This window comes from Xyrauchen texanus, chromosome 4 (genome assembly GCF_025860055.1).
Source record: "Xyrauchen texanus isolate HMW12.3.18 chromosome 4, RBS_HiC_50CHRs, whole genome shotgun sequence".
In the NCBI taxonomy this organism is placed as follows: Eukaryota; Metazoa; Chordata; class Actinopteri; order Cypriniformes; family Catostomidae; genus Xyrauchen; species Xyrauchen texanus.
In genome coordinates, this window is record NC_068279.1 from 21,042,373 (window position 1) to 21,064,696 (window position 22,324).

The 22,324-nt window shown below is 39.1% G+C and overlaps 1 protein-coding gene across 1 annotated transcript in view; it reads right to left on the reverse strand.

The window, feature by feature from the left end:
• Positions 1-18,402: 18,402 nt before the first annotated feature.
• Positions 18,403-22,324, reverse strand: part of LOC127642430 (sphingosine-1-phosphate transporter SPNS2) — a 99,702-nt gene continuing 95,780 nt past the window's right edge. The window contains exon 13 of the mRNA XM_052125048.1: positions 18,403-21,475. Within this exon, the coding sequence (XP_051981008.1) occupies positions 21,464-21,475 (12 nt within the window). The 3' untranslated portion in view covers positions 18,403-21,463. The remainder of the gene's footprint in view (positions 21,476-22,324) is intronic.

The window sequence follows — 22,324 nt, forward strand, 5'->3', positions numbered from 1 at the left end:
TTGAGAGGTGTGCTATTAGGTAAACTTCACCTGGATGATAAAACAAAACATTGAAGTAAAGGCCCAAGTCACATAAAGGAACCAGGACATCATAGAGACTTGGGGGGGGCTTTTGGCTTGGGCCAGTAAGCAACCACCTAGAACACCCTAGCAACAGCATAGCAACATCCTGATATGGTGGTGGCAGGATTTGCATTAGCAAGCACCACTCACATTTTCTTATGAAAATGTACAAATCTAGTTCTTTTTTATTAATTTGTAGATTTGATAATATCTCTATTTCCTTAAGAAGACTTTGTCTTTCTGCCTGTGCTGTACATCCATGACACAATTCTTTTTCCTTCTCATTGTATCTGTCATGGTCTCTTTCTCTCTTTCTCTCTCTCCCTATACTCTAAATCTTTACCCATCTTTGGAGACTGCCTGTCTCCTTAAATTTCCGCTGCTGACTCCACAGTCTCACTCTGCTTTCCCCACATTCTGGTCACTGGTTATATTTAGATGTTGCCATCCTGAATATGGTACTTCATACACAGGTGTGTGGGTGTGTGTGTGTGTGTGTGTGTGGTTGTTCTGATGAAACAAATTACACACACATCCCACTGTGGCTACTGTAGCAAAACATTCACACACATGGACACCAAGCTCTGACAGATTCACAAACATGCAGGTGTGTGCCTGTGATAGTGTCCTGTAGAATTATCCACAATGTTTAAACTTCATTCATGTACACACTCACGCACACACATACACCTTGGCGTGTTATATTTAGCAAGGAAAAGCAAACAGGGTGTTTCTGCTTTGCTTCCGATAAAGGTGTGACAGCCATTTTGTGTGGGAATCTATTTCCAGCTCATCACAGCACTGTGCATCTGATTTGTTAAATTGACCAAATGCACTAAAAAACTCAAACAACGTGCTTGCTAAATATGTAAAAATACAACTCATATATGCTCTGAAACCACCAGTATTGATATTTCCATTTTTGTTCAAAAACTTAACAAATAATATCTATAATTGGAAGGCTAACTTAGAATAAATAGCTACCACAGGCCTCACAAATCCATGCATTTCAGCACCACAGGAAATTAACAACTGACAAAAAACAAAATAAACACATACAGTACTAATAATGATTGCTGAGATAAGATATTTGGTTGATTAACGTTAATGGTGCAGAAATCGATGGATATCACATAAATTAATTTGCTCTAATTTACATTGCCTATGTACATTGCTATTAAACTACATGTGGAAAGATGGTGTGGCTCAGGGTTTTTGACCTGCGGTCTGCCTGTCAAGGAAGAAACTCGTCTTTTGAATCAGTTCACCAAAGAGCGCTGACAATTAGTGAACTGTTTCAAAAGATGAGACATTCCCTTGACCATTTCTGTAACTCTATGTGATGACAATTGCACATCTTTTATGTGAGTCATTTAATTACCACTTTGGTCATAAACAACCGAGTTGTTTATGACCAAAAGAATGGAAGTGAACAAGAACTATCATTCACTTTAAAGATGCATGCAAAACGAAAGGAATGCAAATGATCGATTCATACATGAATGAGACACTTGTGAGATATAAAGTCACAATTGAGTGATTTAAACCCACAACTTTATAATTCACAATTGCGAGATATAAATCGAAGTTGTGAATTTTTATCACGCAATTGCTAGTTTATATCATGAAATTGTGACTTTATTTTTGCATTTCCAAATGCATTAACGGGTAATGCTTTATTTAAACAAGGAATGGAATAGAAGGAACTGCGTGAGTGAACAGAGAGCTGGAAAGAATAGTGTCTGTACATGTCCTCTTATTTGACTGTCATCTCTTGTTGTATGGATTTGAACGAGTTGGCTAAATTCAGTTAGGTGGTGTGAATTCGTAAGACTTTGAAATAGCCAATTAGGTGACTCCCCCTCGTCTCCTAAAATGCAACAGTTGCTTTCTTCATACACTACACACGCCTGTCTGGACGCAGTGTGTCTTTGGCGGGCTATGGGAGCTTCATGAGCACTATTTGCATGAGGGAAATTATCAGATTTTTTATTTTATTCAATCAATGTATTTTTATCCCACCTGGAAGCCGGCTTCTCTATATGATGATTGGGCAAACTCTCAAATGCTGTAATTCGGTTTATGTAACTTTATAAATCTTTGCTTTATGTTGTAAATAAAAATAGTTCTGTATTCACTAGTTCACCAAGTGGGAGGTTCTTGTCAGGAGTGAATGAACGTAAAAGGAGACACTGTTTGATGTGCAGAGTGCAGAGTTACTGTTCTACTGCATTTTATTTTACTGTTCGCATGAAAACTCAGTGATGAGTACAGGGTAGTAAAAACATTCAGGGCTTTTCCTTAAACATTTGGGGCTTAAGCCCAGTAAGCCCACCCCTAGCGTAGCCCCTGTCGATGGGGTTGAATTCAGTTTCAGTATTCAGCCATATTAACCGACAGAGCCTAGCAGGCCTCTGCACACAGAGCCAGTGTTCTCCCCCCTCATGAGAGAGGGAAGCAATTTGTCATAGAGGAACTTTTTGGCATGGCCAGGGACTGAGAGATTTCTCCTCTCAATGTTATTGCAGCATTAAACAGTGCAGAGAGAAAACGAGTTCAAAGAGATGTCAGTGTGGGAAGCAGGGTGACTGAGAAAGTTTATCTGTGTTTTTTAGACATTTTCACCTGATTTTCCAGACAAACCTTAAGAAATCCACACTGCATCTACACTGAGAACAATCTGCAATTGATTAGATCGGTGAGGCCATGTGTAGCTACATGTGTGAATAATGGTGAATAATCACATGATATGACCATGATAAGAGTAAGCATGTGCAATTCCTACTTTATATGAATACTAATATTGATGATGGTGATTATATTTGAACTTACAATGGTTTCTATGTAATAAAATAAAAATCTGAATAATTTATGGTAAAATAAAGGCAGTTGTGGTTGCCAGAAATATACAGTTAAAATACAGTTACCATATTTTAGGCATTACCGGATGTCATTTTTGTGTACATTAGAGGGCGACCATCAGTGTATCTTGCCTGAAACCGACATCTAAGGTAGTAGAAAAGGCCTATACCAGTTAATCAGCCAATTGATTTTAATATTGATTAGCCATAATAGAATGTAAAAAAAAAAAAAGCCTTTCCTTACTATTACTGGCAAAAAGTCTTCAAGAGTCCAGAATGAATAAAATCCCAGATGCAGTTTATTCAACCAAAATTCCAATAATAAGCCTGTAGCCTCAGATGTCAGTGAGCCAGATTCTGTAGCCTCAGACGTTCCTGAGCCAGCGCCTGTAGCCTCAGACGTTCCTGAGCCAGCGCTTGTAGCCTCGACCGTCCCTGAGCCAGCGCCAGCAGCCATGACCGTCCAAGAGCCAACGCCTCCCGAGCTTCCTAGAGCTCCGCCTCCCGAGCTTCCTAGAGCTCCGCCTCCCGAGCTTCCTAGAGCTCCGCCTCCCGAGCTTTCCAGAGCTCCGCCTCTCGAGCCTCCCAGGGTTCCGCCTCTCGAGCCTCCCAGGGTTCCGCCTCTCGAGCCTCCCAGGGTTCCGCCTCTCGAGCCTCCCAGGGCTCCGCCTCTCAAGCCTCTCGAGCCTTCCAGGGCTTCGCTTCTGGAGCGTCCTACGGCGCCACCTCCCTCGGCTCCACCTCCAGAACCTTCCAGACCTCCGCCTCTAGAGCCTCCTACGGCGCCACCTCCATTGGCTCTGCCTCTAGAGCTTCCTACGGCGCCACCTCCCTCGGCTCTGCCGTCTGAGCCTCCTATGGCTCTGCCTCCCATGGCTCCGCCTCCCAAGCCTTCCAGGTCTCCGCCTCTAGAGCCTCCTACGGCGCCACCTCCATCGGCTCCTCCTCTAGAGCCTCCTACGGCGCCACCTCCATCGGCTCCGCCTCCTGAACCTTCCAGGTCTCCGCCTCCAGAGCCTCCCAGGCCTCCTGAACCTGTCCCTGTCCTTTGGCCGCCTCCCAGACCCCCTGAACCTGTCCCTGTCCTGTGGCCAGCTCCCAGGCCACCTGACCCAGTCCCCGTCTTGTGCTCCCCTTGGACTGTCTGTCTGCCCCTCTGTGCCCCCGTGGACTGCTCGCCTGCCCTCTGTGCCCCCTTGGACTGTCTGTCTGCCCCTTTGTGCCCCCGTGGACTGCTCTCCTGCCCTTTGTGCCCCCTTGGACTTCCTGTCTGCCCCTTGTGCTCCCTTGGTCTGTCTGTTTGCCCCTTGTGCTCCTCTGGTCTGTCTGTTTGCCCCCCCCCCCAGATGATTTTTTTTTTTTTTTCATTTATTTTTTTCTCTGAGGAGCGTCTGGAAGCCGCTCCTTTGAGGGGGGGCTATGTCACGATTCCCTTGTTGCCTGCCCTGGGTTTCACTTGTCATTGTTAAATGTACTACACTTCCCAGAATCCACCTGCCATCACCACTACCATTTTGTTCATTGTTCTCACCTGTGTCTAATTCAGTCATCACTCCCTGGTTATTTAAGCCCTGCTTTTTGTTCACTCCTTGTGGTTCGTTGTATGTTGTAGCCTGGTATGTGTCCTCCTGCCCTATTGTTTTAGTTTATGTTTTGTTTCCCCATTGTGGGCTTTCCTTTGTGTTTTGCCTGTATTCTAATCAATAAAGAAACCTGCATTTAGATCCTCTATCCTCGCTGCCTCATTCGTAACAACCGGTGACATGAGCACCGACTTAATTCGGTACCCACGCACTGTCTGACTGACACATGACAGCTTTCAAATGCTCACATGCTTATTTGAGCAAGTGCTCTGTTACTCCTTTTACACTAAAATGGACAATTAATCAAATTAAAATCGTGATATGTTTCAATTGTGATTATTAAACTGCTAAAATGGGGCAGCCACACTAGGCTTTGAGCACACAAATCTTTTTCGGACAACGAAACAAATCTGGATATGATGTCACACGGGAGTTCTGGTGTAAGAACATAATAAATCACAAATTATAATATTTTAAAATGTTAAAATATATTGTCCACTCACTTTCCTGAAACATAAATATCACAGCTTTTAAATATGTATCCTTTGAATTGAACCAAGTGGTCAGTGTGTTTTGGTCTCCTATTGCTCGTGCGTCCTTTAGTCGTACATATTCACGGTTCAGAGTTCATCAAGCTTGAACTTTGGTACGCAGCATAGTACAACATTTCTTGATCTTGTTTTTCCGCTCTGCTGCATTCAGATGCATTTGAATGGGAGTGAATATAGTGCAAATTATAGTGTGACTGCCCCTGAAATCTTTGTCTGCATTCGAGCAGTGTGATTATTGGTGTGAAGCCAATTGCGCATATACTGGAAACGCCACAGACGTTGAGAATCATCCACATTGTATGAGATGACAGAGCACAGCACTAATCCACTGTAAAGTACATATTACATGTAGAATATATATTTAGATAGTATTTATATAATTAAATCACAATTTAGTAAACTGTTTATCCATCAGAAGACGTGAAGATTCCTTCAAACCACACATCAAAATAAAAGCATGCTTCAAAATAAAAGGCACCTGAAATTTAAGAAATCGCAAAAGAAATATATTACAACTGTAAATTAAAATGTAATACTCACTGTAGTAATATTATTATTAATAAATAATGATTCATTAATAATGATGATAATATAAAAAAACAAATCAAGCAATACATCACAAGGAAAAGTTATTTTGTACGGAACAAAAGTTTGTTAAAAAATGCAATGGTATGTTGAAAAGTATTTTTTAATTTTTTTAGGTCAAATCATTTTGATTTGTATAGTGCTTTTCACAACACTCATCTTTTCAAAGCAGCTTTACAGAAAATCATGCTTTTACAATAATGAATGAAACCGTAATATCTATGAAGTCATAGTCATCATTCTGTAGTTTGATTAAATATGATTGAAAATTGTGTATAAAAATAAATATTTCTATTTATAGCACCAGTGTGCAAGCCAAAGGCAAACACCATAAATATAATGCCAATATTAGTTATTTCTGTTCTGTGCATGTCATGGTTTAAAATTATTAAACTAAGTAAGTGTTAAGGGTCAGTGTTTAAACAAAGATTTTTATGAACTGTAAGATTATTGACTAATGTCTTTGAAGTCTATCCTGGATTAAATGCAGAAGTTCACATATATGCAATTGTCCTTTGTTTGTTGGCTGATGAAGGCTTTTGTTGGCAATTAATTGATAGTCTATATATTCAATATCAAGAATGTAGTCCATCATTAGACCGAGGTGAAGGAGGCAGAGATCAGTGAGGTGCATTGCAGATCAACCAGCAAGTCATTTCAGTGAGAGTCGTGAGGTCCATCCTAAATCCAAGGTTCAGGCAGTGGCATATGAAGTGTCCCATGTCTTACAGTTGGCATCAGTTCATCCTTTGAAGAACATCGTAAAAGACTGAAGTGATGTCTGACTAGCACCGGCAGCAGTTAGTCGTCATCACTCAGTAAAACATAGCAGTGGAGTCCGACATCAAGCATCTGCACTTAATTCACTCACTCATCACTGCTTGCATAAACAACTCACTTTCAAGCCACTTCACTATCAAGTCTCACACAAAGGACTGTCAATGGTTCTTTACCTGTCTGTATTTGCACTTGATCTTCATCTATATCTGTTTAGTGCTTACTGCTGTTTCGCCTGTTACCTCTTCTTCAGTGTGTGAAGCTTCTCTTCTGCATGATAACACCTGTACCATTGATTTCACTGTGTAAATCCTGTGAATCTAAATAAACGCTCTCGCACTTGGTTTCACTAACTACAAATTGTGTGGCTTGAATTCCTGGCATTCATATAGCCTATATATTTCTGCTAAAGAAAAAGTACAAGTAGATAACACAACAGCATTTCTCCGAAATAAAGGATGGTTATTTACTGCAGTCATGTCTTTCTATTGTTATTATTATTTCGATTTTTTATTTTATTTTATATTGTTTTTAAATTGTTTTGGTTGACTGTTTTGGTTTGTGAACGGCACTTGGTCTGTGGTCTGTGCAAGTTTCTCTTGTAAACAATGACGTGCTTCCCGCCGCCACCAAGTAATGTGTGACCTTACCATCAAGCTTTACGTCATCCCTCTCATGAGCACGCATCACAGTTATGTTTGGAAGTGAACATGTGTAGTTAAAAATAATATAAGTATTTTTTTGTTTCTAAAAATAATCAATCGTTAGGGTTCAAAAGAACTTTATTTGTCGACTGGAGTCATGTGGATTATTTTGATGCACCCTAAATATGCATTTTGTACTGTCAAAAATATTGACTTTTTTGTTTACAGGAGGAAACATGAATTGAAATCATACAAATATTAAAATCTGTTTTGATGAAGAAAGAATCTCAGACACATATTGGATGGCCTGAGGGTCAATTATCAGCAAATTTTCACTTTTGGGTGAATCATTTCTTAACATCAATAAACAATACTATATCATAGTACAGCATTTATTAATCTTTGTTAATGTTAATTTCAACATATAGGCTACAAATTTTTATTTAAAAAATGTATTTGTTAGCATTAGTTAATGCACATTGAACTAGCATGAACTAACAATGAACAATTACATTTTTGTAAACTAACATTAACAAAGATGAATACATTCTGTAAAAAATATATTGCTCATTGTTAGGGGGGGCATGTGGGTCCACCACCCACAAGGTTCAACATGGGGTCAGGTGCAATGCCTTATAGGCAGGGAGGTTGAGAGATACCAACTCACAGTGTTGGCTCTGGAACCAAACGCCTCGATAAGTCCCCGGCTGGCTGCCTCACAGATGGAGTTTGTCCCGGAGGACGAGAGGGTCACCTCAATGCGACTTAAGGTCGCAGAGAGGAAATCTTGACTGTTGTGTGCTTATGCACCAAACAGCAGTTCAGAGTATTCAACTTCTTGGAGAGAGTGGGTGGGGTTCTGGATAGGGCCCCAATTACAGACTCCATAGTCCTGCTGGGGGACTTCAGTGCTCACGTTGGCAATGACTAGGAAATCTGGAGTGGGGTGATTGAGAAGAATGGCATGCCTGATCTAAATTCGAATGGTGAAATGTTATTGGACTTCTGTGCTAGTCATGGTATGTCCATAACAAACACCATGTTCAAACACAATGATGCTCATAAGTGTACTTGGTACCAGAGCTCCTTGGGCCAAAGGTCAATGATTGACTTTGTAGTCATTTCATCTGACTTGAGGCCACGTGTTCTGGACATTCGGGTGAAGAGAGGTGCTGAGCTTTAAACCGATCACCATCTGGTGCTGAGCTGGATAAGATGGTGGGGAAAACTGACAGACAGTCCCGGTAGACCCAAGCGCATAGTGAGGGTGTACTGGGAATGAATGGCAGAGAAGATTTTAACTCCCACCTCCGTGAGAACTTCTCCCATGTCCCAGAGTTTGTGGGGGACATGGAGTCCAAATGAAGCAAAGTCCGCAGCATGGGAGGAGTTTGGGGAGGCCATGGTAAAATACTTTCTGTTGGCCTTCAAGAGGTTCTGGAGAACCATCCGGCAGCTCAGGAGGGGTCTGAGGAACCTCACTCAAATCTGACCTCAAATGAGGACATTATTGGGAGGTGGAAGGAACACTTAGAGGATCTCCTAAACCTGAGAGATATGCCTCACTTACAGGAGGCAGAGCCAGAGGCTTCCGGTGTATCAGAGTTAATTTTCCTGGTGGATGTTACAGAGGTAGTTAGGAAGCTCCTCAGTGGCAAAGCTCCGTGGATGGGTGAGATTCACCCGAAACTGCTTAAGGCCCTGTATTTTTTGTGTCTGTCATAGCTGACACACCTCTGCAATGTTGTATTGAACTCCGGACAGTGCCTTTGGATTGGCAAACTGGGGTGGTGGTCCCTATATTTAAGAAAAGATACCAGAGAGTGCGAGCCACCTACCGGGTTATCACACTTATCAGTCTCCCCGGGAAAGTCTATGCCAGGGTGCTGGACAGGAGACACCTCTGAGTTGAACCTCAGATTGAGGAGGAAAAATGTGGATTCCGTCCTGGCATGGAACAGCTTTTCACCCTCTCACAGATAAATGAGGGGGCATGGGAGTTTGCCAATCCAGTCTACAAGTGTTTTGTTGACTTGGAGAAGGCCTACGACCATGTTCCCCGAGAAATTCTTTGTGAGTTGCTTTGGGAGTATGGGGTGCCGGGTCCAATACTGTGGGCCATTCAGTCTCTGTATACGCAGAGCGAGAGCTGCGTGCGCATACTTGGCATGAAGTCAAGCTCGTTAATTTTGGGTGTTGGACTCTGCCAAGGTTGTGCCTTGTCTCCACTTCTGTTTTTGATTTTCATGGACAGGATATCGAGGCACAGCCGAGGGCAGGAAGGCATTCTAGGTGGGGTACGGAAGGTGATGTCTCCACTTTTTTGGATGATATTGTCCTTTTGGCAGCATCACATGGCCCAGAACCTGATTGAGAGATTATATCTCCCAGTTGGCCTGGGAGCAGCTGGGGATCTCCCATGTTGAGCTGGATGAATTTGCAGGGGACAGGCATGTCTGATCTTCTCTGCTCTCCCTATTATCACTGTGACCCTAATGGGCGAAGCAGTAAAGAAAATGGTTAGTTCACGATACCTAATGTATTTAATGTTTATGAATGGCACCTTATTGTAAAGTGTTACCAATGTAAAACTACCTTCACACTGCCAAGGCTGCACAGAAACTGCATTTAAACTGGCATTTATTTACACAGACAGTTTAATGCTGCTCAGAGAAGGCATACATTTATTTACACAGAAATTAAAATTGCATACATAATATGAGATTACTGTTTTAAATATGCAATTTTGAATATAGAAATATGAATGAAATATTGCCTATGAAATTATGCCTCAAATATGAAACTAAATTATAAAATATAAGTTCTATCATGACAAAAACAAAGTTCAAGTCTGCTCTGAGGTCGGTTAGAGCAGGCTTAATTGAGACTGGCTTTTATGATGCCTTGCGTCTCTTTACACAGAATTTTAAGCAGGCACAGAGCAGGATTAACTTGGATGTGTAAAGACGCCTTAATTGTAAATTAATTGTGCAGCTTCAATCATAATTAAATTGAAATTTTAAAATGAATGCTGGAAAAAAGCTACAAGATGTTATTTTGTTGAAATTGGCAGTTTCAGATGACATTATGCCTTGGGGATGTTAATGTTTGTCTGACTGAGCCTGCACATTGTGAACAATAAACTGATCTAACAGTAGCAGATTGTTGTATCTGTGTAGGGAAATCCCTTATATATCCTGTTTTAACGTCATGTTTTGTGATCTTTGTGTCACATATTCTACACATTAAATAGAGCTAAAAGCTTTGATTTCTTGAAGTATTGTAAAAACAAACATGGCTTGAGCCTAGTTTTGTGGAAAAATATGTGGAAATGCGAGAGAATCTCGCGGCTAGCATTTGGCTTGTTAATTTAAACAACAACAGAATGTACATGTTTTGGACCATTTGTCTTCTTGGCACTTTTCCAGCTGTGCTCATATGTTGGGATGGCTATGCAATATACATGCTTGAGTAAGATAGGTCCCGCTGCAGGGGCTCATGAAGCGCTGTAAATGGCTCATGTGTACCATGCTGCGTTCATGATCAGCACACACTTATGGTAATGATTCAACCACAAAATGATTGAATGCTGAAAACGTAAATTTAAACCGTATTAGTGGCGCACTGCAGGTGATCAGTAAGATTATTCTGTGTGTGGAAGACACAAAGCCAATGTTTGTAAGCATAAATTCACAAATGGCCGAAAGCACACCAATAGTCACAAGCGACATACAAAGTATCAGGACTAAAAAGGCCATTGACAATCTAATTGGACTTCACAACTCTCAAACACACATTATCCTAAATAAATGTCTTGCAAAAAATAAACATACACACACACACACACACACACACACACACACACACACACACACACACACACACACACACACGTTGCATTAACTGCAGTCCATGTGCCCTGTGCCCTTAAAGGAATGTTCCAGGTTCAATACAAGTTAAGCTCAATTGACAGCATTTGTGGCATAATATTGATTACCACAGAAATTTTTTCAAGTTGTCCCTTTAAATAAACACATTGGGGTTACAGTGAGGAACTGACAATGGAAGTGAATAGGGGCCAATTTTGGAACATTAAAATACTACATTTTTCAAAAGTATAGCCACAAGACAAAGGATGTGCATTTAAACATTATTTTTGTGCAAGTAATTATTTTTAAAGTAATTGCCAATTTTACAACTTTGATGTACAATATAATGTCAACAAACCCTTAAATCCTAAAATGACTAAAAATTACAATTTAAACAGCTTTACAGCTCAAATAATAGACAAGTTTGAACAGAAGAATTAATTCAAATGCTTTTAGAAAATTGTATGCTTCACATTTCTGTGTTTAAACCCTCAAAACATTTGCCATTCACTTTCATTGTCCCCATTCACTTCCATTGTAAGTGCCTCACTGTAACCTCGATTTTTTTCCTGTTTTTAAAGAAAAGGATGAACGAGACTAAATAAATTTTTGTGGTAATCAGTATTATGCCACAAATGCTGTTGATTGAGCCTAACTTGTATTGAACCCAGAACATTCCTTTAAGTAGATTAATGCAATTCAAGGTGGCATAAAATTAAAAGTAAATTTGAAAATGGCAAATAATTTGTCATGTCAGTCTGAATTACCAAGCTTATAAGCTTCTTAATGACATTACTCGTTAAGATAATGAGTTCATAATGACTGAGAGCTCCTGTATAGCCAATTGTTTCCATCTGATTTTACACTTGTAATATCTTTTTTTATCTTTGTGTTAATTTTATATGCAGCAAGCTGTTCATACAGCTGTTCTGTCTGACTTTGGGAGAAATACAGTTAGATTCCTCTTTTATGTTGAAAGGATAATTTTGTGAACTAATTCGAATTTGTCCCCAGAGCTTTTTTTTTACATGCTTTTTTTTTAAGTAACAAGATTGTCTGTGCTCATCTGTCATTTTCTGCCCTTTTCTTTCTTTTTATATTAATGATCAAGGATGGAGACTATGGCTTTTCCTCCTTTTTGTCTCTGTATTTAATGAAGCACAGTTCTAGTCTAAGCATGTGTTATTTTAAAGGGGTCATATAATGCCATTTTTGTACAAGTTAATATGAATCTTTAGGGTCTAAATGAAAATTTTGTAATATACTTTTATTAAAAATTCTCATTAGTATTTTAAGAAAACACTAATTTTACCTGCTCAAAAACAGCTCTGTTTTCAGCACTGCGTTCAGTGCATATGACTTTAAATGATAATGAGCTTTGGTCACCCCGCCCCTCCATTCTCTAATATAAAGGTTAATAAAACGTTACACTTACTTCTTCTGGAGGTGCAGAGGGAATATAAATAGTTGGTACCGAATCTTTTTTCAGCAGCAGCTTCTTAGCAAAACCAGCTTTATACTGACCCTCGTTTATAAAGCAGTCTGGTGAAAAATGATCCGCACAAACATGAACACATTGACGTTGCTCGTGGGGAATATTCCCATCATAAACAAAACTCAGCCACTGCGTCTTCAGCGGTTCAGATTTAGGAACATCAAAATGACTGCTGTGTTCGTTATTACACCGAAGAACAGAAAACCACAATCGCTTAGGCGCCATTCTGCGCCAGTGTATCAACAATGATGACGGACTATGATTGACAGCTCGCTCACGAGCGAGGGCGGGTCTGTGTTGAAACACTGCTGTCAATCAACAATCCTGGGAGGGGCGTTCGACCGTGTGACGTCACACGGTTGAACGGCTCGATTTGAGGCAGGGGAAAATATATAAGGCGATTAAAACAAAAACACTGGATGGATTTTTATCATAATAGGATGGTTGTGTACAGGCACAGCCAACACACATTTCAGTACAATCAACTTGAAAAAGTGCATGTACCATTATATGACCCCTTTAATACACTAAATGCACAATTAAGCTGTGTGTTTTCATGTGTGGTACTATTCTTGGCTTTGACCTTTGGGTTGGTCTCTTGCGTTTGAGAAGGAATAGCAAATACACTGACTGCACTAAAACGTGCGCGGAATGACTTCATTCATAATCAGACAGCAGTTGTTGGTTCCCTTCAGAATATGTCTTTGCTTTTCAGCTGCCGTTGTACTGTTTTGTCATTTGGATATAACTACCTATTGAAATGGCAGTGCTGTGTTGCAGAATTGTGTAATTATCCTTAAATTATACCATCAGTATGCTTCTACTGTTTAATTGTCAGGCGTTTACTGTATGTAGATGTATTTTATTAGTAAGGTATAGAAAAGAAATTTATATTTGTATGTGCCTTTTATCAATAGCCTTGTCCCAAACCTTCCAAGATAAAGAAAAACGAAAGTGAAATATATTTTCTGTCACCTTGGTTTGCCCCTACCCCCACCCCTAGACCTAACCTATTCATTAAACTTTCTGCTTTTTAAAATGTTCATTAAGACATTATTATTAATTTATTAAGCCATTTTCCTCATTTGGGTCATTTTGTCCCAACAATGTAGACAAAGGTAGTCTTTGTGAAGGACTCCGGTTTTGACAAATATGAATGTACTGTACTGTATGTTTGTAATGCACTTTTATTTAGCTTTTATATTACAAAATGCTTTGTTATAATGCAGGCACTTTAATAGAAATAATATATGTAGTAGTTTGTGTACTATCTCAAGCCAACATGATCATGTGATAAGTTGGCATGTTGTTTTTGAGAATTCTGCTAACCTAGGATCGGCCACATTTATGCATGTGATTGTATTCGGTTATACAATATATCACGGTAATTAACATGCACAATATTGTTATCATGGGCACATAAAAATACCGTAGATAATTCTAGATATACTTTTAGCCAAATTGCTTACATTTTTCTGATTACACAGTATTTTTTTTCCATCAACGAATTGAGATTTGTAACACTGTGTGTAGTGGCACAAATTACACATGCACACTCTGATGTAAACAAACCAGCGTGGACTAGAAGCATGGCCCCTTTATCCGCCGTTCTAGTTGGGTTAAAGGCCTTGATATACTTCAGTAGAAGTTCTTCTTTGTTCTTCGTTCAGAAACTAAAAAGAAGTTCTAAACAGCCGAGCAATGGTATACTGTTTCCGAACATTCATACTCCCGCCACACCGATGTGGGAGGCATTTAGAAGTACATTAAAATATGAGGACGCTGTGTAAAATCTTCAAAATGTGTTATTAATGACTTTATGCCTCATTCTGCTAATTTTTCCAATCTGTTTTTGAAAACTGGGAGACAACACTATAAGAGACAACTAGCTATGTGACAACTAAGATGACAAAGAAACTGATCTGTTGTTGCCATTTGCAGATAATGTATTGTTTGCTTTCAAGTGGCCTGAAAGCAGTTCGCTAAAACTCCACTAGGTCCCTAAAATGCAAGTGAATAGTGATCCTTTATTTAAAGCTCCAAAATTCACAAACAGTCAGCATAAACATCATCCATACACCTCCAGCTGTTAAATGAAATCTTCTAAAGAGGCACGATTGCTTTTGGTGTGAAAAAGATACATATTTAAGTAATTCTTTTAACTCTAAATCATGCTTCCGGTCAGAAGAGGTACGTGCGTGTGAAATAATCATATTAGCAAATTAAACGTGAGAATGGACATGCATGCTTCACAGCTGGAAGAGCAGCACTATTTGCAAGTGAGAAGGAGGAGCGCTATACAGTAGCTTGTTTTTTTTTTTTACTCAAAATGGTGCGTTGGTTTGCTTATCCTGGATGTCTCAACCGAGAGGAAAACTTACGAATTACCTCCGTATCATGGCAACGGTCACATGCATGAAAATTTTATACCATCACATGCCTAGCCACATTATCGTGTACAACTGAAATCAACTCACTTAGCAACTTGCTTTTAGTGGCCCACCGTGGACATTTCACCTAGAAAATGGAGCTCACACATGCCCATTTGCCCATCAACACATACTGCTTTGGCCAATGGGGGTAGTGTTTTGCATTTCTGTAAAGACGGCATGTGTGCATGATTAGCTGAGCATATCTTTCTCATCTTTAACAACCTTCATGGTAGGAGCAACACAATCCATATAAAGTTAATTTGTTTCTTAATATACCTTTCACAACACTGTTTTAATATATACAGTATATTTATAAAGTATTCAGACCCTATTATTTTATTTATTTATTTTATTTTCTCCACTTTTTCTCCCTAATTTGGAATTCCCATAGTGATCTAAGTCCTCGTGGTGGCATAGTTACTTGCCTCAATCCGGATGGCGGAGGACAAATCTCAGTTACCTCTGTGTCTGAGACGTCAATCCGTGCATCTTTATCATGAGGCTTGTTGAGCGTGTTACAGCGGAGACATAGTGCGTGTGGAGGCTTCACGCTATTCTCCACGATATCCATGTACAAGCCACCGCGCCCCATCGAGAGCGAACCACATTATATTGACCATGAGGAGGTTACCCCATGTGACTCTACCCTCCCTAGCAACCAGGCCAATTTGGCTGTTTAGGAGACCTGGCTGGAGTCACTCAGCACGCCCTGGATTCGAACTTGCGACTCCAGGGGTGGTAGTCAGCGTCTTTACTCACAGAGCAAAATACAAAGATATCCTTAATGAAAACCTGGTTCAGAGCACTCAGGACTGTGCTGAAGGTTCACCTTCTAACAGGACGATGACCTTAAGCACACAGACAAGACAATGCAAGAGTGGCTTAGGGACAACTCTGTGAATGTTTTTCAGTGGCCCAGACAGAGCCTGGATTGAACCCAATCTAACATCTCCGGAGAGAACTGAAAATGGATGTCCACCGACGGTCCCCATTCAAACTGACAGAGCTTGAGAGGATCTGCACAGAAGAATGGCAGAACATCCCCAAACCCAGGTGTGCAAAGCTTTTCGCATCATACCCAAAAAGACTTGAGCCTCTTAATGCTGCCAAAGGTGCTTCAACTAGTACTGAGATAAGGGTCTGAATAAGGGTCAGTTTTTACTCTTGTGTAGATTGATATGGGAGGAAAAACACACACTTTAAAGCAATTTAGCATAAGGCTGCAACAGATCAAATTATGAGGTCTGAATACTTTATGAATGCACTGTACATAATAAGAGAAGCCAGTTACTGTATATTAAATTCCTGCATCTGTTCAGATGCTACTACATGTGGATTTAGCATTGCTTTCTGTCAAAATAACTAAATAAAGATTGACATGTACCTCTGCAACTATTTGCTTCACCTAATATTACCCTTGCTTATATTTGTAGTTTCCTTAGATGTCCCATGGAGTTTTTTTAACAGTTCCATGGAAAAACGAGCATGTTGACTTTCCAACTTTTCCTGAGAATAAGGAATCTTTATATCCTGTCTACACCCTAGAATTTCCTGTCCAATCTCCACTGTTCTGTTGAATTTGACAGTGTGTTCTCTCCATGGTGTCATGCTAGAATTAGGGTTGGTTTGGTTGACCAGTGAATTTCAGATGTCAGTTCATCAGGTTTACTGTTTAGTGAGGAAAGGTCTTCATCACCCCATAAGTAGGGTTTATTTAAATCCCTAAAAAAATGTATCCAAATGCAGATATTGAGTATCTGTTTGTTCTAATTTTGTTTGTACTTCTACATGTACTTCATTCATTTCACGTTTTAGCATACTAGTTTGGATTTTTTATTTTATTTTGATTTCCTCGTTATAATCCGGTTTAAATCGCTGATCTCCTAGATTGGCCAAACTGGTGCTCACCTGGTTTAGTTGGTCAACCAGCTGGTCTCTCCACCTGACAAGCTGAAAAAGATTGTAAATTAATCGAACATAAGATTTGAGATATTCCCTTTAAAATAGATAACTAACTTCCTGTCAAAGGGTAGATAGGGTCAACTGTGATTTAAAAGCCTCTGTGATCAATACTTTGATTGAATGCAGGCACAGTAAGCAGATTTTGAGGCCACTAGGGCCCTCAATTCTATGTTTAGCCTAAAGGAAAACATCTCATCATAGTTGACTGGTGATATTTGGCCATTAAGGCCTTCTGTCCTTTGTGCTTCTTGCAACAGAGGAAACTGAGTCTGCATATACAGGAGTTTGTCAGCATTTGTCAAAGTATAAGGTAATGCTGTGGCCACTGTTGCAGGTATTTGAGAACTTTCTCAATTTGCTTTCATATGCAGTTTTGAGTACACCATAGGCAAATTTCTTTAATCTGTAAAATGAATGAATTTGAAAAATGTTGCATATGTTTCTTAGGTATAAATAAAATTTAGGTGTTTCATGTATACAAGACTACAGTATGTGAACGTGTCTTTTGTGAATGTGTTTGAATGTCTTGTCAACACACTGGTGACCTTCTCCTTCTACATTCTTCTTCTCTGGAGTCACTGAAACTGTTGCCGGGCAACAGAGGTGCAGAGTTCCTCTCTAAACAATGCTGGACTTATTCAGACCTGAGCTGACTCTTGCATTGCCTGATGAAAATCAAACCTTTGCTATGCCCACCCCTCTGAAAAAGAGAGAGAAAACTTCCTGCTCTGGAGTAGAGAAAGTCTCCTTTCTGTCTCCTCAGGTATTTGCTAATGGGTCACCATGACATAAGAGCCCATTCATGTACCCTCTGTGTGCAGCTCTGGAATAAGGTGAACTTTTTCTATTGACTTATGGAACCAGGATATGGCAGGATCTGACTGAATCATGATTCTGTGTGCTTTTAATTTAAATTATCCAAACCAAACAGTACATAGCAAATGGTCATCATGCATTTACATTTACATTACATTTATGCATTTGGCAGACGCTTTTATCCAAAACGACTTAAAGTGCCCTTATTACAGGGACAATCCCCCTGGAGCAACCTGGAGTTAAGTGCCTTGCTCAAGGACACAATGGTGGTGGCTGTGGGGTTCGAACCAGCAACCTTCTGATTACCAGAATACCAGTTATGTGCTTAGACCACTACACCACCACCATTCATGCACTCACTGAAATTACTTCACATAGAACCTTTAAGGAAAAGTTCCAAACCTGTATGCCAACATCATCTTTTGTGTTCCATGAAAGAATATCATACAGGTTTTGAACAACATTATTGAGTAGTGACAAAATCTTCACTTTCAGATTAACTATCCCTTTAAATGGTTCCATCACTCAGTATTCTATCATTTCATATTTCATGGTTCCATTTAGAAATTTTTATAAGAGTTCAAATAAAAGAACCCTTTAGGGTTTTTTGTTGCCAAGTGAAAAGGTTTTATTTAGTACTCAAATGAAATATTTTCTCTTAGAGTGTATCTTCCTTTTGTATAATTACTTACTGCTCAAGAGAAGTTGCTGAGAGAACTCATGCTGTATCCAATGAAATAAAGACACTTTGTTGTTCTACTTTGATTAAATAATTTTATTTTGATCAGTTACATATAGGGTGTATATCCCTGTGGGAGCATCACAGTAACATCCTAGATACTTTTCTTCTTTATAATCATACTTTCTCTAAAAAATAAAATCACCTTTTAATTTCTGCTTAACATCAGAATTAGGTTAATTTTTTACAGAATTCTTGTATGACAAGAAAATGTGCATTCTGAAATACTCAACTCTCACAATTCAGTAGTAAAAATGATCTCATAAAACTACTTGCAAACATCTGTTTTTGTTGGTAAAATGGACTTGGCATTACAAACAATTAGTCAGATGTTCATCTAATCTAGATCACTGAGAGTGTCAATTTTCAATGCAAAAACAAATTAACAATAATCATTTAATAATTGCCAGCATGTCATAAAACTTTGAAAAGCTAGTAGCCAGGCAGTGAATGGGTAATAGTCCCTCAATGCTAGCACTTACAAAACTGCCAGTGTAAAACTATTGGATTAGACAGTAAAAGAAACCCCCTGATTAGCACACTATTCACACACCCAGTAACTTGTGCAAAATAAATTGGGTAAAATATCAGTTCATTGGTGTTCAACAACAAATGTTGATATGAAACATGTAATTTTGTATAGTGTAAGTCATGCTGTGCCTCTGTGTGTGTGAGTGCATGTGTATGTATGAACCAGTAAAATAATTGGCTCTGGTCTGTTCGAACTATGAACACACAGTTCTCTGAGATGAACAATGGAGAGATTCTTCACTGGTCAGGTTACATGGGTATTTTCAAACAAAAATAAACTAAAACTGAACTGTACATAAAATCTGTTACATTATTTTCCCTTTATACCATCTTATCAGAAAGGGTAGCAAATAAACAAAACAAACATAATAAATACATTGCATCAAAGCCATTGGTTTACAATATATTAAAATTGCTGCATAATATAGTTCATCTTTATATTGTTCTGTTTCTATATAAAACTCATATTTGTAAAAAGAACGAAAAAGACACCTGTAAAAGAATAATAATACAAAAGCTTCATTAAGATAAATGTTCATGTGTAAACACATTGGATTGGACAGAATCACATTCAGACTTTTCACCTGGCATGATGAAAACTTAGAGGATATGATTGGCGAATAGGGACGGTTATTTCACATCATATGGTAAGTCAGACCTTCAAAATGCAGACTATGCCTTAGCTTTTCCCCCTCAATCAACACTTCAATACATAGGCAAGGTGCTTTTTTTTCAAGATGGGAAAAGTCCCTATGAGAACAGATTTATACTTGAACGGCTCCAGACACAGACAGATTTGGTAACAACAGGTTGCAAAAAAGTGACAGTGGTGTGCACTGAGAAAATTTGACTAAACATGAGAATATACAAATTATTGCCGCTGTCAAAGCTTTCATGTTTTGTTAATAATGAAATCCGCTTTAAAATTGCATATATTACAAACTATGTTCTGAAGCAAAGCCATACAGGGCAAAAACAGCGATAAGTAACATTTTCTGCAATTTCTATTATTCCTTCATATTCAAGATCACTCAATGAAAAGCAAAGTGCTTTTCTTAGTGTATGCAACATATTCAAATACCTGTTTTCACTCTGAATCAGCTAAATGAAATCTAAAAACAATTCACAGAATCCACAAAAAGTTACAAGATTCACCCTGTTCAGACCACAACTGCTTTGAAGTGGTCTGAATCTTCCAGAAAATAAATGTAAAAAAAAAAGCTTAACCTCCAGACCTCACTTAACCTCAGAATTAATTTTCCCCCTTTTAGAAAATGGATGGATTGCAGTAGGTAATTAACTTGGCTTCGATACATTATCATCCTTTTCCCTCTCTCCTTCTCCAGTAAAGGGATATGTAAAACCAAAGTAACCCAGCATACAAAGACTTTCATTCTTATAGAGTGAGCTTGTGCATCTTATCCCCAGTTAAAAGAAGGTTTGTCTGTCTGGGTGGGTAACCCGGCACTGTAGAAAGAGTTTGCATGATAAGCAACGATAACCTTGGCTTGGTTCACTTATTAAAATTCTTTCAGTATTTCTGCTCTTCTCTTGGGCATACTGTGTGAGGTGCTTGTGTTCTGTTTATCCTGGCAAGCTGTTCGGAAATTCCTCATCAGCTGACAAAAAGTATGAAAGCATTTACATGTATTTTCTACATTAGAAAAAAGATCATATTTACAATCCAGTGTCCCTTTCAGCTATAGTTTATGCTGTCCTTAGGAGTCCCTCCAGTTTCATTTATATAAACACAGTTAAAAGAAGAATAGAAACAATATTATAAATTTCAACAGCCTCAGGTGTCATGCATGGCAGCATGATGTAACTGGCACTGCATTCAAATGGTAAGTGCTAAGAAAAAGAAAGGAAAATACATTTAAATATAAGCAAAAAATAAAATAAAAAAATCTTTACGAAAGAAAACATGACAAGGGACCAGACCTGTGATTCTGCCAGAGTTCTTAAGGCAGGGCTCACCATACAGTTTGTTTTTGTTGGGTAGGTGTGTTGTTAGTGATTCCTTCGGTTCAATATTTACACATTTTTGGAAATTTGGCTTTTTGGTGAGCCCCTGTTGGCTGTCAGCATCATCGGTACTGGTCCCTAATAGGAATGTGATGCTATGGCACTTGGTGCAGATCGACAGGCAACGTGATAGGACGGGAGCATTTGTCTGTGCTGTGATCAGTAGTATGGCACTGAGAGCGCTAATGCACCCTCTTCTAACCACCCATCAAGAGTGCATGTGGCTCTTTTCACCCTTCTTAATAAACATCATTAATAGCTTCACACCAGCTGCTGATTGGCTGACCTTTGTACATTGCATTGCCTCTTGTCAGCTGATTGGTGCGATTAAAGGTTTCCTGTGGCAAGCAAGGCGCGATTTGAATTCAGAATAGCCTTCACAGAAAGGAACGAAAAAAGCAGAGATGACGATGCTGATGATAGCAGTGATCAGAGTATGTTGCGTGTGCGTATAGTGAGTTAGTTGCTAGTTTTCTTCTTTCTGCTTCTCTCCTTCACTTCTCTCATTCAATATTCTCTTCATGTTGCAATCATTTGGTGACCTGAGAGAAAAAAAAGAGAAAGAGAAAGGGTTAGTCCCTGGCTGTTTGTGTTGAATAAGATTTGGAGCAGTAGCATTCTAGTCGCTGGCTTCTATATCTCAGTACCCACTGAGCCATCTGTCTAATTCTGCAGGAGAAGCTGGATAACTGAGGGGATGCACTCCCACATTTAAATGTGGTTGTCTTTCTCAATATTTACAGTGTATACATGGCCAAATTGTGTCTATCAAAAACTAGCATTCTTTTTAGTATCATTTTAAATAGGTCCACAAAGAAAACCACAGAGTACTACAGCATTGTATAATTATATTCCCCTCATGTAAGGTTAGTTCACCCAAAAATGAAGAATTCTCTTATAATTTACTCACATTCATGCCGTCCAAGATGTGTATGACTCTGCTGAACACAAACGAAGACTTTTAGAAGAATTTCTCAGCTCTGTAGGTTCATACAATGTAAGTGAATAGGTGCTAAAATTTTGAAGCTCCAAAATCCACATAAGGGCAACATAAAAATACTCCAGACAACTCAGGTGGTTAAATCCATATCTTCAGAAGCAATATGATAGGTGTTGGTGAAAAACAGATCAATGTCTTTTTTTTACTATAAATTCACTTCTCTGCTCAGTCAATCTCCACTTTACTTTCACTTTGACATACTTCTTCTGTTTTTGGTGATTCACATTCTTCAAGCATATCGCCCACTACTGTGCAGGGAGGAGAAACAATGACTTAAAAATGTATCTGTTTCTCACTCACACCAAACATATTAAGTCTGAAGATATGGATTTAACAACAGGAGTCATATTGATTACATAGTGCTCCTTTTATGTGGTTTTGAAGTTTCAAA